At 51.3% G+C, this 14865-nt stretch overlaps 1 protein-coding gene across 1 annotated transcript in view; it reads right to left on the bottom strand.

Annotated features, from left to right (window-relative positions):
* Positions 1 to 665: 665 nt before the first annotated feature.
* Positions 666 to 14865, bottom strand: part of LOC116371903 (phospholysine phosphohistidine inorganic pyrophosphate phosphatase) — a 31825-nt gene continuing 17625 nt past the window's right edge. The window contains exon 7 of the mRNA XM_031821044.1: positions 666 to 1770. Coding sequence (XP_031676904.1) covers positions 1674 to 1770 — 97 coding nt within the window. The 3' untranslated portion in view covers positions 666 to 1673. The remainder of the gene's footprint in view (positions 1771 to 14865) is intronic.

Below are 14865 nucleotides of genomic sequence, written 5' to 3'. Positions count from 1 at the left end.
TTACAATTTTATTTCACCTTTATTTAACCAGGTAGACTAGTTGAGAACACCTTTATTTAACCAGGTAGGCTAGTTGAGAACACCTTTATTTAACCAGGTAGGCTAGTTGAGAACACCTTTATTTAACCAGGTAGGCTAGTTGAGAACACCTTTATTTAACCAGGTAGGCTAGTTGAGAACACCTTTATTTAACCAGGTAGGCCAGTTGAGAACACCTTTATTTAACCAGGTAGGCCCAGTTGAGAACACCTTTATTTAACCAGGTAGGCTAGTTGAGAACACCTTTATTTAACCAGGTAGGCCAGTTGAGAACAAGTTCTCATTTACAACTGCGACCTGGCCAAGATTAAGCATAGCAGTTCGACACATGGAATAAACAAGCGTACGGTCAATAACACAATACAATAGAAGACAAATGTAGTCTATGTACAGTGTGTGCAAATGGCATGAGGAGGTAAGGCAATAAATAGGTCATAGTAACGAGGTAATTACAATTTAACAGATTAACACTGGAGTGATACAGTGGGGCAAAAAGGTATTTAGTCAGCCACCAATTGTGCAAGTTCTCCCACTTAAAAAGATGAGAGAGGCCTGTAATTTTCATCATAGGTACACTTCAACTATGACAGACAAAAATGAGAAAGAAAATCCAGAAAATCACATTGTAGGATTTTTAATGCATTTATTTGCAAATTATGGTGGAAAATAAGTATATATTTTTTTAATCCAAAACATTAACTTAGTCAGCTAAATCCACAGTACTATCACATGGACACAGCCCACTACTAGACCCAGTCCAGTCCACTAGACCCAGTCCATCTCCATCCAGTCCGTCCTCAGTGTGTAAAGAGGCTACTGGCTTTAGGCACCTTCAGGTAAACATGAGGTCATTAACTTACCTAACTAGTTGCCCTCTGACCATGAGGTCATTAACTTACCTAACTAGTTGCCCTCTGACCATGAGGTTATTAACTTACCTAACTAGCTGCCCTCTGACCATGAGGTTATTAACTTACCTAACTAGCTGCCCTCTGACCATGAGGTTATTAACTAGCTGCCCTCTGACCATGAGGTTATTAACTTACCTAACTAGTTGCCCTCTGACCATGAGGTTAATAACTTCTATCTCCTCCATCTTAGAGCCATGTTGGAGCCATCTCCTCTAATACTGTGTTCTTCTATCTCCTCCGTCTTGGCTCCAACATGGCTCTATCTCCTCCGTCTTGGCTCCAACATGGCTCTATGTCCTCCGTCTTGGCTCCAACATGGCTCTATCTCCTCCATCTTGGCTCCAACATGGCTCTATCTCCTCCATCTTGGCTCCAACATGGCTCTATGTCCTCCATCTTGGCTCCAACATGGCTCTATGTCCTCCATCTTGGCTCCAACATGGCTCTATGTCCTCCATCTTGGCTCCAACATGGCTCTATGTCCTCCATCTTGGCTCCAACATGGCTCTATGTCCTCCATCTTGGCTCCAACATGGCTCTATGTCCTCCATCTTGGCTCTATCTCCCCTAAGACTGTGTTCTTCTATCTCCTCCATCTTGGCTCTATCTCTCCATGGCTCTCTATGTTAGTGGGTTACTCCCTGTTGTCAGATCGTACTAGAGTAATCACTGTGTGTGTGTGGTGTATTGTGGTGGTGAAGGTGGTTCTTCCTGGTCCTCTCCTCACTGGCCCCGGAGCTTCAGGATGGTTTCCACAGCCTCCGCAAGGTTGTCCACATAGCCATCAGCTGTTACTGTGGGGTGCTTCTCATCACTGGGCCTACATAGAGAGACAGAGAGAGACAGACAGAGCGAGAGAGAGAGACAGAGAGAGCCTGAATGCAGTGTTGTGCAGCATTGAATATTGAGGAGGCCATACATGGCTTGTGTTAACGGTCTGTCAACAAATCAAATCACATTTTATTTGTCACATGCGCAGAATACAACAGGTATATAGATCTTACAGTGAAACAGCGTACTGTACAAGCCCTTAACCAACAGGTGTAGTAGACCTTACAGTGAAACAGCGTACTGTACAAGCCCTTAACCAACAGGTGTAGACCTTACAGTGAAACACCTTACTGTACAAGCCCTTAACCAACAGGTGTAGTAGACCTTACAGTGAAACAGCGTACTGTACAAGCCCTTAACCAACAGGTGTAGTAGACCTTACAGTGAAACACCTTACTGTACAAGCCCTTAACCAACAGGTGTAGTAGACCTTACAGTGAAACACCTTACTGTACAAGCCCTTAACCAACAGGTGTAGACCTTACAGTGAAACAGCGTACTGTACAAGCCCTTAACCAACAACGCTTTAAGAAGTTAAGAAGAAAAATGTATTAAGTAAAAAATAAAAGTAAAAAATAATTAAAGATCAGCAGTAAAATAACAGTAGTGAGACTATATACAGGGGGTACCGGTACAGAGTCAATGTGGAGGCTATATACAGGGGGTAACGGTACAGAGTCAATGTGGAGGCTATATACAGGGGGTACCGGTACAGAGTCAATGTGGAGGCTATATACAGGGGGTACCGGTACAGAGTCAATGTGGAGGCTTTATACAGGGGGTACTGGTACAGAGTCAATGTGGAGGCTTTATACAGGGGGTACCGGTACAGAGTCAATGTGGAGGCTATATACAGGGGGTACCGGTACAGAGTCAATGTGGAGGCTATATACAGGGGGTAACGGTACAGAGTCAATGTGGAGGCTATATACAGGGGGTACCGGTACAGAGTCAATGTGGAGGCTATATACAGGGGGTACCGGTACAGAGTCAATGTGGAGGCTTTATACAGGGGGTACTGGTACAGAGTCAATGTGGAGGCTTTATACAGGGGGTACCGGTACAGAGTCAATGTGGAGGCTATATACAGGGGGTACCGGTACAGAGTCAATGTGGAGGCTATATACAGGGGGGTACCGGTACAGAGTCAATGTGGAGGCTATATACAGGGGGTACCGGTACAGAGTCAATGTGGAGGCTATATACAGGGGGTACCGGTACAGAGTCAATGTGGAGGCTTTATACAGGGGGTACTGGTACAGAGTCAATGTGGAGGCTTTATACAGGGGGTACCGGTACAGAGTCAATGTGGAGGCTATATACAGGGGGTACCGGTACAGAGTCAATGTGGAGGCTATATACAGGGGGGTACCGGTACAGAGTCAATGTGGAGGCTATATACAGGGGGTACCGGTACAGAGTCAATGTGGAGGCTATATACAGGGGGTACCGGTACAGAGTCAATGTGGAGGCTACATACAGAGTATTACGGTACAGAGTCAATGTGGAGGCTATATACAGGGGGTACCGGTACAGAGTCAATGTGGAGGCTATATACAGGGGGTACCGGTACAGAGTCAATGTGGAGGCTATATACAGGGGGTACTGGTACAGAGTCAATGTGGAGGCTATATACAGGGGGTACCGAGTCAATGTGGAGGCTATATACAGGGGGTTCTGGTACAGAGTCAATGTGGAGACTATATCCAGAGGGTACTGGTACAGAGTCAATGTGGAGACTATATACAGGGGGTTCTGGTACAGAGTCAATGTGGAGGCTATATACAGGGGTACCGGTACAGAGTCAATGTGGAGGCTATATACAGGGGGTTCTGGTACAGAGTCAATGTGGAGGCTATATACAGGGGGTTCTGGTACAGAGTCAATGTGGAGACTATATATAGGGGGTACCGGTACAGAGTCAATGTGGAGGCTATATACAGGGGGTACCGGTACAGAGTCAATGTGGAGGCTATATACAGGGGGTACCGAGTCAATGTGGAGGCTATATACAGGGGGTGCTGGTACAGAGTCAATGTGGAGGCTATATACAGGGGGTACCGGTACAGAGTCAATGTGGAGGCTATATACAGGGGGTACCGGTACAGCGTCAATGTGGAGGCTATATACAGGGGGTACCGGTACAGCGTCAATGTGGAGGCTATATACAGGGGGTACCGGTACAGAGTCAATGTGGAGGATATATACAGGAGGTACCGGTACAGAGTCAATGTGGAGGCTATATACAGGGGGTACTGGTACAGAGTCAATGTGGAGGCTATATACAGGGGGTACCGGTACAGAGTCAATGTGTGGGGGCACCGGTTAGTCGAGGTAATTTGTACATGTAGGTAGAGGTAAAGTGACTATGCATAGATAATAAACAGAGAGTAGCAGCAGTGTAAAAGAGGGGTCTGGGTAGCCCTTTGATTCGCTGTTCGGGAGTCTCCTGGCTTGGGGGTAGAAGCTGTAGAAGCTGTTTAGAAGCCTCTTGGACCTAGGCTTGGTGCTCCTCTTGGACCTAGACTGGGTACTCCTCTTGGACCTAGACTGGGTACTCCTCTTGGACCTAGACTGGGTACTCCAGTACCGCTTGCCGTGTGGTAGCAGAGAAAACAGTCTATGACTGGGGTTGCTGGAGTCTGACAATTCTTAGGGCCTTCCTCTGACACCGCAGGTGGTCTACACTGAGAGATGTGAGGGTTATGTGAGCTGGTCAGCTAATGGGGTGGTGTGTGTACAGGGTGTTGTGTGTGTGTGTGTGTGTGTGTGTGTGTGTGTGTGTACAGGGTGTTATGTGTGTGTGTGTGTACAGGGTGTTACGTCTCCTGTGACAGGATTACTACCTCAGTCCCTCACCTTTCCACCAGTTCAGTTACCTGAGGTGGTGATGAGACAATGACACCTTCAGTCGGTCTGTCCTCCAGTCACCTCTTCTTAAAATCTGCCCTGGTCTTCTCTCACCTAGTTATGCATGCCTGTCTGCCTGTCCTGTGTGTGTGTCTGTCTGTCCTGTGTGTGTGTGTCTGTCTGTCTGCCTGTCCTGTGTGTGTGTCTGTCTGTCAGCCTGTCATGTGTGTGTGTGTGTGTGTGTGTGTGCCCATCCTGCGTGTGTGTGTGCCTGTCTGCCTGTGTGTGTGTGGGTGTGTTCATTAAGCAGCCTTTGTCCTCTGCTCTGCCATGAATAATGAAGGGTAGCCAAGTCAATGAGCAGAACGGGTTAGTGTGTGTGTGTGTGTGTGTGTGTGTGTGTGTGTGTGTGTGTGTGTGTGTGTGTGTGTCTGCCAGTCCTGCGTGGTGTGTGCCAGGTCAATGAGCAGAAAGTATTCATGACAGAGCAGTTAGTGGTTCTGCTGAGGTAATGGCCTGGTACTGCTGAGGTAATGGCCTGGTACTGCTGAGGTAATGGCCTGGTACTGCTGAGGTAATGGACTGGTACTGCTGAGGTAATGGACTGGTACTGCTGAGGTAATGGACTGGTACTGCTGAGGTAATGGACTGGTTCTGCTGAGGTAATGGACTGGTACTGCTGAGGTAATGGACTGGTACTGCTGAGGTAATGGACTGGTACTGGTACTGCTGAGGTAGTGGACTGGTACTGGTACTGCTGAGGTAGTGGACTGGTACTGGTACTGCTGAGGTAATGGACTGGTACTGGTAGTGCTGATGTAATGGACTGGTACTGCTGAGGTAATGGACTAGTACTGGTAGTGCTGATGTAATGGACTGGTACTGGTAGTGCTGATGTAATGGACTGGTACTGCTGAGGTAATGGACTGGTACTGCTGAGGTAATGGACTGGTACTGCTAAGGTAATGGACTGGTACTGGTAGTGCTGATGTAAGGGACTGGTACTGGTAGTGCTGATGTAATGGACTGGTACTGCTGAGGTAATGGACTGGTACTGGTACTGGTACTGCTGAGGTAATGGACTGGTACTGCTAAGGTAATGGACTAGTACTGGTAGTGCCGATGTAATGGACTGGTACTGGTACTGCTGAGGTAATGGACTGGTACTGCTGAGGTAATTGACTGGTACTGCTGAGGTAGTGGACTGGTACTGCTGAGGTAGTGGACTGGTACTGGTACTGCTGAGGTAATGGACTGGTACTGCTGAGGTAATGGACTGGTACTGCTGAGGTAATGGACTGGTACTGCTGAGGTAATGGACTGGTACTGCTGAGGTAATGGACTGGTACTGCTGAGGTAATGGACTGGTACTGCTGAGGTAATGGACTGGTACTGCTGAGGTAATGGACTGGTACTGGTACTGCTGAGGTAGTGGACTGGTACTGGTACTGCTGAGGTAGTGGACTGGTACTGGTACTGCTGAGGTAATGGACTGGTACTGGTAGTGCTGATGTAATGGACTGGTACTGCTGAGGTAATGGACTAGTACTGGTAGTGCTGATGTAATGGACTGGTACTGCTGAGGTAATGGACTGGTACTGCTAAGGTAATGGACTGGTACTGGTAGTGCTGATGTAAGGGACTGGTACTGGTAGTGCTGATGTAATGGACTGGTACTGCTGAGGTAATGGACTGGTACTGGTACTGGTACTGCTGAGGTAATGGACTGGTACTGCTAAGGTAATGGACTAGTACTGGTAGTGCCGATGTAATGGACTGGTACTGGTACTGCTGAGGTAATGGACTGGTACTGCTGAGGTAATTGACTGGTACTGCTGAGGTAGTGGACTGGTACTGCTGAGGTAATTGACTGGTACTGCTGAGGTAGTGGACTGGTACTGCTGAGGTAGTGGACTGGTACTGGTACTGCTGAGGTAATGGACTGGTACTGCTGAGGTAATGGACTGGTACTGCTGAGGTAGTGGACTGGTACTGCTGAGGTAGTGGACTGGTACTTGTAGTGCTAATGTAATGGACTGGTACTGGTAGTGCTAATGTAATGGACTGGTACTGGTACTGCTGAGGTAATGGACTGGTACTGCTGAGGTAATGGACTGGTACTGCTGAGGTAATGGACTGGTACTGCTGAGGTAATGGACTGGTACTGCTGAGGTAATGGACTGGTACTGGTACTGCTGAGGTAATGGACTGGTACTGCTGAGGTAATGGACTGGTACTGGTACTGCTGAGGTAATGGACTGGTACTGGTACTGCTGACTGGTACTGGTACTGGTATCTGAAGACGAATCCACTGACTAAGTCTCTCTGGATAAGATATGTGGTTGTCCCACCTAGCTATCTGAATATACTAACTACTGTGATGTGTGGTTGTCTCACCTAGCTATCTGAATATACTAACTACTGTGACATGTGGTTGACCCACCTAGCTATCTGAATATACTAACTACTGTGATATGTGGTTGTCTCACCTAGCTATCTGAATATACTAACTACTGTGATATGTGGTTGTCTCACCTAGCTATCTGAATATACTAACTACTGTGATGTGTGGTTGTCTCACCTAGCTATCTGAATATACTAACTACTGTGACATGTGGTTGTCCCACCTAGCTATCTGAATATACTAACTACTGTGACATGTGGTTGTCTCACCTAGCGATCTGAATATACTAACTACTGTGATATGTGGTTGTCTCACCTAGCTATCTGAATATACTAACTACTGTATATATACTAACTACTTTCAGGTCACTGGCCCAACACTCTAACCACTAGGCTACCAGCCGCCCCAACACAATAACCACTAGGCTACCTGCCGCCTCTACACTCTAACCACTAGGCTACCTGCCGCCCCTACACTCTAACCACTAGGCTACCTGCCACCCCTACACTCTAACCACTAGGCTACCTGCCGCCCCTACACTCTAACCACTAGGCTACCTGCCGCCCCTACACTCTAACCACTAGGCTACCTGCCGCCCCTACACTCTAACCACTAGGCTACCTGCCGCCCCTACACTCTAACCACTAGGCTACCTGCCGCCCCTACACTCTAACCACTAGGCTACCTGCCACCTCTACACTCTAACCACTAGGCTACCTGCCGCCCCTCCACTCTAACCACTAGGCTACCTGCAGCCCCTCCACTCTAACCACTAGGCTACCTACCTCCACTCCACTCTAACCACTAGGCTACCTGCCGCCCCTACACTCTAACCACTAGGCTACCTGCCACCTCTACACTCTAACCACTAGGCTACCTGCCGCCCCTCCACTCTAACCACTAGACTACCCTTCCGCCTCTACACTCTAACCACTAGGCTACCTGCCACCTCTACACTCTAACCACTAGGCTACCTACAGCCCCTCCACTCTAACCACTAGGCTACCTGCCACCTCTACACTCTAACCACTAGGCTACCTGCCACCTCTACACTCTAACCACTAGGCTACCCTGCCACCTCTACACTCTAACCACTAGGCTACCTGACACCTCTACACTCTAACCACTAGGCTACCTACAGCCCCTACACTCTAACCACTAGGCTACCTACAGCCCCTCCACTCTAACCACTAGGCTACCTGCCACCTCTACACTCTAACCACTAGGCTACCTACAGCCCCTCCACTCTAACCACTAGGCTACCTGCCACCTCTACACTCTAACCACTAGGCTACCTGCCACCTCTACACTCTAACCACTAGGCTACCCTGCCACCTCTACACTCTAACCACTAGGCTACCCTGCCACCTCTACACTCTAACCACTAGGCTACCTACAGCCCCTCCACTCTAACCACTAGGCTACCTGCCACCTCTACACTCTAACCACTAGGCTACCTACAGCCCCTCCACTCTAACCACTAGGCTACCTGCCGCCCCTCCACTCTAACCACTAGGCTACCTGCCGCCCCTCCACTCTAACCACTAGGCTACCTGCCGCCCCTCCACTCTAACCACTAGGCTACCTGCCACCTCTACACTCTAACCACTAGGCTACCTGACACCTCTACACTCTAACCACTAGGCTACCTGCCACCTCTCCACTCTAACCACTAGGCTACCTGCAGCCTCTACACTCTAACCACTAGGCTACCTGCAGCCCCTCCACTCTAACCACTAGGCTACCTACAGCCCCTACACTCTAACCACTAGGCTACCTGCCACCTCTCCACTCTAACCACTAGGCTACCTGCCACCTCTACACTCTAACCACTAGGCTACCTGCAGCCCCTACACTCTAACCACTAGGCTACCTACCTCCACTCCACTCTAACCACTAGGCTACCTGCCGCCCCTCCACTCTAACCACTAGGCTACCTGCCACCTCTCCACTCTAACCACTAGGCTACCTGCCACCTCTACACTCTAACCACTAGGCTACCTGCAGCCCCTACACTCTAACCACTAGGCTACCTACCTCCACTCCACTCTAACCACTAGGCTACCTGCCGCCCCTCCACTCTAACCACTAGGCTACCTGCCGCCCCTACACTCTAACCACTAGGCTACCTACCTCCACTCCACTCTAACCACTAGGCTACCTACCGCCTCTACACTCTAACCACTAGGCTACCTACAGCCCCTACACTCTAACCACTAGGCTACCTACCACCCCTACACTCTAACCACTAGGCTACCTACAACCCCTCCACTCTAATCACTAGGCTACCTGCCACCTCTACACTCTAACCACTAGGCTACCTACAGCCCCTACACTCTAACCACTAGGCTACCTACAGCCTCTACACTCTAACCACTAGGCTACCTACAGCCCCTCCACTCTAACCACTAGGCTACCTACAGCCCCTCCACTCTAACCACTAGGCTACCTGCCGTCCCTCCACTCTAACCACTAGGCTACCTGCCACCTCTACACTCTAACCACTAGGCTACCTGCCTCCTCTACACTCTAACCACTAGGCTACCTGCCGCCCCTCCACTCTAACCACTAGGTTACCTGCCACCTCTACACTCTAACCACTAGGCTACCTACAGCCCCTCCACTCTAACCACTAGGCTACCCTGCAGCCTCTACACTCTAACCACTAGGCTACCTACAGCCCCTCCACTCTAACCACTAGGCTACCCTGCAGCCTCTACACTCTAACCACTAGGCTACCTGCAGCCCCTCCACTCTAACCACTAGGCTACCTACAGCCCCTCCACTCTAACCACTAGGCTACCCTGCAGCCCCTACACTCTAACCACTAGGTTACCTGCCACCTCTACACTCTAACCACTAGGCTACCTACAGCCCCTACACTCTAACCACTAGGCTACCTGCCACCACTCCACTCTAACCACTAGGCTACCTACCACCACTCCACTCTAACCACTAGGCTACCTGCAGCCCCTCCACTCTAACCACTAGGCTACTTACAGCCCCTCCACTCTAACCACTAGGCTACCTACAGCCCCTCCACTCTAACCACTAGGCTACCTACAGCCCCTCCACTCTAACCACTAGGCTACCTGCCGCCCCTCCACTCTAACCACTAGGCTACCTGCCGCCCCTCCACTCTAACCACTAGGCTACCTACAGCCCCTACACTCTAACCACTAGGCTACCTACCACCCCTACACTCTAACCACTAGGCTACCTACAACCCCTCCACTCTAATCACTAGGCTACCTGCCACCTCTACACTCTAACCACTAGGCTACCTGCCGCCCCTCCACTCTAACCACTAGGCTACCCTGCAGCCCCTACACTCTAACCACTAGGTTACCTGCCACCTCTACACTCTAACCACTAGGCTACCTACAGCCCCTACACTCTAACCACTAGGCTACCTGCCACCACTCCACTCTAACCACTAGGCTACCTACCACCACTCCACTCTAACCACTAGGCTACCTGCAGCCCCTCCACTCTAACCACTAGGCTACTTACAGCCCCTCCACTCTAACCACTAGGCTACCTACAGCCCCTCCACTCTAACCACTAGGCTACCTACAGCCCCTCCACTCTAACCACTAGGCTACCTGCCGCCCCTCCACTCTAACCACTAGGCTACCTGCCGCCCCTCCACTCTAACCACTAGGCTACCTACAGCCCCTACACTCTAACCACTAGGCTACCTACCACCCCTACACTCTAACCACTAGGCTACCTACAACCCCTCCACTCTAATCACTAGGCTACCTGCCACCTCTACACTCTAACCACTAGGCTACCTGCCGCCCCTCCACTCTAACCACTAGGCTACCTACAGCCCCTACACTCTAACCACTAGGCTACCTACCACCCCTACACTCTAACCACTAGGCTACCTACAACCCCTCCACTCTAATCACTAGGCTACCTGCCACCTCTACACTCTAACCACTAGGCTACCTACAGCCCCTACACTCTAACCACTAGGCTACCTACAGCCTCTACACTCTAACCACTAGGCTACCTACAGCCCCTCCACTCTAACCACTAGGCTACCTACAGCCCCTCCACTCTAACCACTAGGCTACCCTGCCACCTCTACACTCTAACCACTAGGCTACCCTGCCACCTCTACACTCTAACCACTAGGCTACCTACAGCCCCTCCACTCTAACCACTAGGCTACCTGCCACCTCTACACTCTAACCACTAGGCTACCTACAGCCCCTCCACTCTAACCACTAGGCTACCTGCCGCCCCTCCACTCTAACCACTAGGCTACCTGCCGCCCCTCCACTCTAACCACTAGGCTACCTGCCGCCCTCCACTCTAACCACTAGGCTACCTGCCACCTCTACACTCTAACCACTAGGCTACCTGACACCTCTACACTCTAACCACTAGGCTACCTGCCACCTCTCCACTCTAACCACTAGGCTACCTGCAGCCTCTACACTCTAACCACTAGGCTACCTGCAGCCCCTCCACTCTAACCACTAGGCTACCTACAGCCCCTACACTCTAACCACTAGGCTACCTGCCACCTCTACACTCTAACCACTAGGCTACCTGCAGCCCCTACACTCTAACCACTAGGCTACCTACCTCCACTCCACTCTAACCACTAGGCTACCTGCCACCTCTCCACTCTAACCACTAGGCTACCTGCCACCTCTACACTCTAACCACTAGGCTACCTGCAGCCCCTACACTCTAACCACTAGGCTACCTACCTCCACTCCACTCTAACCACTAGGCTACCTGCCGCCCCTCCACTCTAACCACTAGGCTACCTGCCGCCCCTACACTCTAACCACTAGGCTACCTACCTCCACTCCACTCTAACCACTAGGCTACCTACCGCCTCTACACTCTAACCACTAGGCTACCTACAGCCCCTACACTCTAACCACTAGGCTACCTACCACCCCTACACTCTAACCACTAGGCTACCTACAACCCCTCCACTCTAATCACTAGGCTACCTGCCACCTCTACACTCTAACCACTAGGCTACCTACCGCCTCTACACTCTAACCACTAGGCTACCTACCACCCCTACACTCTAACCACTAGGCTACCTACAACCCCTCCACTCTAATCACTAGGCTACCTGCCACCTCTACACTCTAACCACTAGGCTACCTACCGCCTCTACACTCTAACCACTAGGCTACCTACAGCCCCTACACTCTAACCACTAGGCTACCTGCCGTCCCTCCACTCTAACCACTAGGCTACCTGCCACCTCTACACTCTAACCACTAGGCTACCTGCCTCCTCTACACTCTAACCACTAGGCTACCTGCCGCCCCTCCACTCTAACCACTAGGTTACCTGCCACCTCTACACTCTAACCACTAGGCTACCTACAGCCCCTCCACTCTAACCACTAGGCTACCCTGCAGCCTCTACACTCTAACCACTAGGCTACCTACAGCCCCTCCACTCTAACCACTAGGTTACCTGCCACCTCTACACTCTAACCACTAGGCTACCTACAGCCCCTCCACTCTAACCACTAGGCTACCCTGCAGCCTCTACACTCTAACCACTAGGCTACCTGCAGCCCCTCCACTCTAACCACTAGGCTACCTACAGCCCCTCCACTCTAACCACTAGGCTACCCTGCAGCCCCTACACTCTAACCACTAGGTTACCTGCCACCTCTACACTCTAACCACTAGGCTACCTACAGCCCCTACACTCTAACCACTAGGCTACCTGCCACCACTCCACTCTAACCACTAGGCTACCTACCACCACTCCACTCTAACCACTAGGCTACCTGCAGCCCCTCCACTCTAACCACTAGGCTACTTACAGCCCCTCCACTCTAACCACTAGGCTACCTACAGCCCCTCCACTCTAACCACTAGGCTACCTACAGCCCCTCCACTCTAACCACTAGGCTACCTGCCACCCCTCCACTCTAACCACTAGGCTACCTGCCGCCCCTCCACTCTAACCACTAGGCTACCTACAGCCCCTACACTCTAACCACTAGGCTACCTACCACCCCTACACTCTAACCACTAGGCTACCTACAACCCCTCCACTCTAATCACTAGGCTACCTGCCACCTCTACACTCTAACCACTAGGCTACCTGCCGCCCCTCCACTCTAACCACTAGGCTACCTACAGCCCCTACACTCTAACCACTAGGCTACCTACCACCCCTACACTCTAACCACTAGGCTACCTACAACCCCTCCACTCTAATCACTAGGCTACCTGCCACCTCTACACTCTAACCACTAGGCTACCTACAGCCCCTACACTCTAACCACTAGGCTACCTACAGCCTCTACACTCTAACCACTAGGCTACCTACAGCCCCTCCACTCTAACCACTAGGCTACCTACAGCCCCTCCACTCTAACCACTAGGCTACCTGCCGTCCCTCCACTCTAACCACTAGGCTACCTGCCACCTCTACACTCTAACCACTAGGCTACCTGCCTCCTCTACACTCTAACCACTAGGCTACCTACAGCCCCTCCACTCTAACCACTAGGCTACCCTGCAGCCTCTACACTCTAACCACTAGGCTACCTACAGCCCCTCCACTCTAACCACTAGGCTACCTACAGCCCCTCCACTCTAACCACTAGGCTACCCTGCAGCCCCTATAACCACTAGGCTACCCTGCAGCCCCTACACTCTAACCACTAGGTTACCTGCCACCTCTACACTCTAACCACTAGGCTACCTACAGCCCCTACACTCTAACCACTAGGCTACCTACAGCCTCTACACTCTAACCACTAGGCTACCTACAGCCCCTCCACTCTAACCACTAGGCTACCTACAGCCCCTCCACTCTAACCACTAGGCTACCTGCCGTCCCTCCACTCTAACCACTAGGCTACCTGCCACCTCTACACTCTAACCACTAGGCTACCTGCCTCCTCTACACTCTAACCACTAGGCTACCTGCAGCCCCTCCACTCTAACCACTAGGCTACTTACAGCCCCTCCACTCTAACCACTAGGCTACCTGCCGCCCCTCCACTCTAACCACTAGGCTACCTGCCGCCCCTCCACTCTAACCACTAGGCTACCTGCAGCCCCTCCACTCTAACCACTAGGCTACCCTGCAGCCCCTATAACCACTAGGCTACCCTGCAGCCCCTACACTCTAACCACTAGGTTACCTGCCACCTCTACACTCTAACCACTAGGCTACCTACAGCCCCTACACTCTAACCACTAGGCTACCTACAGCCTCTACACTCTAACCACTAGGCTACCTACAGCCCCTCCACTCTAACCACTAGGCTACCTACAGCCCCTCCACTCTAACCACTAGGCTACCTGCCGTCCCTCCACTCTAACCACTAGGCTACCTGCCACCTCTACACTCTAACCACTAGGCTACCTGCCTCCTCTACACTCTAACCACTAGGCTACCTGCAGCCCCTCCACTCTAACCACTAGGCTACTTACAGCCCCTCCACTCTAACCACTAGGCTACCTACAGCCCCTCCACTCTAACCACTAGGCTACCTGCCGCCCCTCCACTCTAACCACTAGGCTACCTGCCGCCCCTCCACTCTAACCACTAGGCTACCTGCAGCCCCTCCACTCTAACCACTAGGCTACCTGCCACCTCTCCACTCTAACCACTAGGCTACCTACCACCACTCCACTCTAACCACTAGGCTACCTACAGCCCCTCCACTCTAACCACTAGGCTACCTACAGCCCCTCCACTCTAACCACTAGGCTACTTACAGCCCCTCCACTCTAACCACTAGGCTACCTGCAGCCCCTACACTCTAACCACTAGGCTACCTACAGCCCCTCCACTCTAACCACTAGGCTACTT

This window comes from Oncorhynchus kisutch, unplaced genomic scaffold (assembly GCF_002021735.2).
Source record: "Oncorhynchus kisutch isolate 150728-3 unplaced genomic scaffold, Okis_V2 scaffold3820, whole genome shotgun sequence".
NCBI classification, from domain to species: Eukaryota; Metazoa; Chordata; class Actinopteri; order Salmoniformes; family Salmonidae; genus Oncorhynchus; species Oncorhynchus kisutch.
The sequence above is the reverse complement of the archived record's forward strand: the minus strand, read 5'-3'. Positions and strand labels throughout refer to the sequence as shown.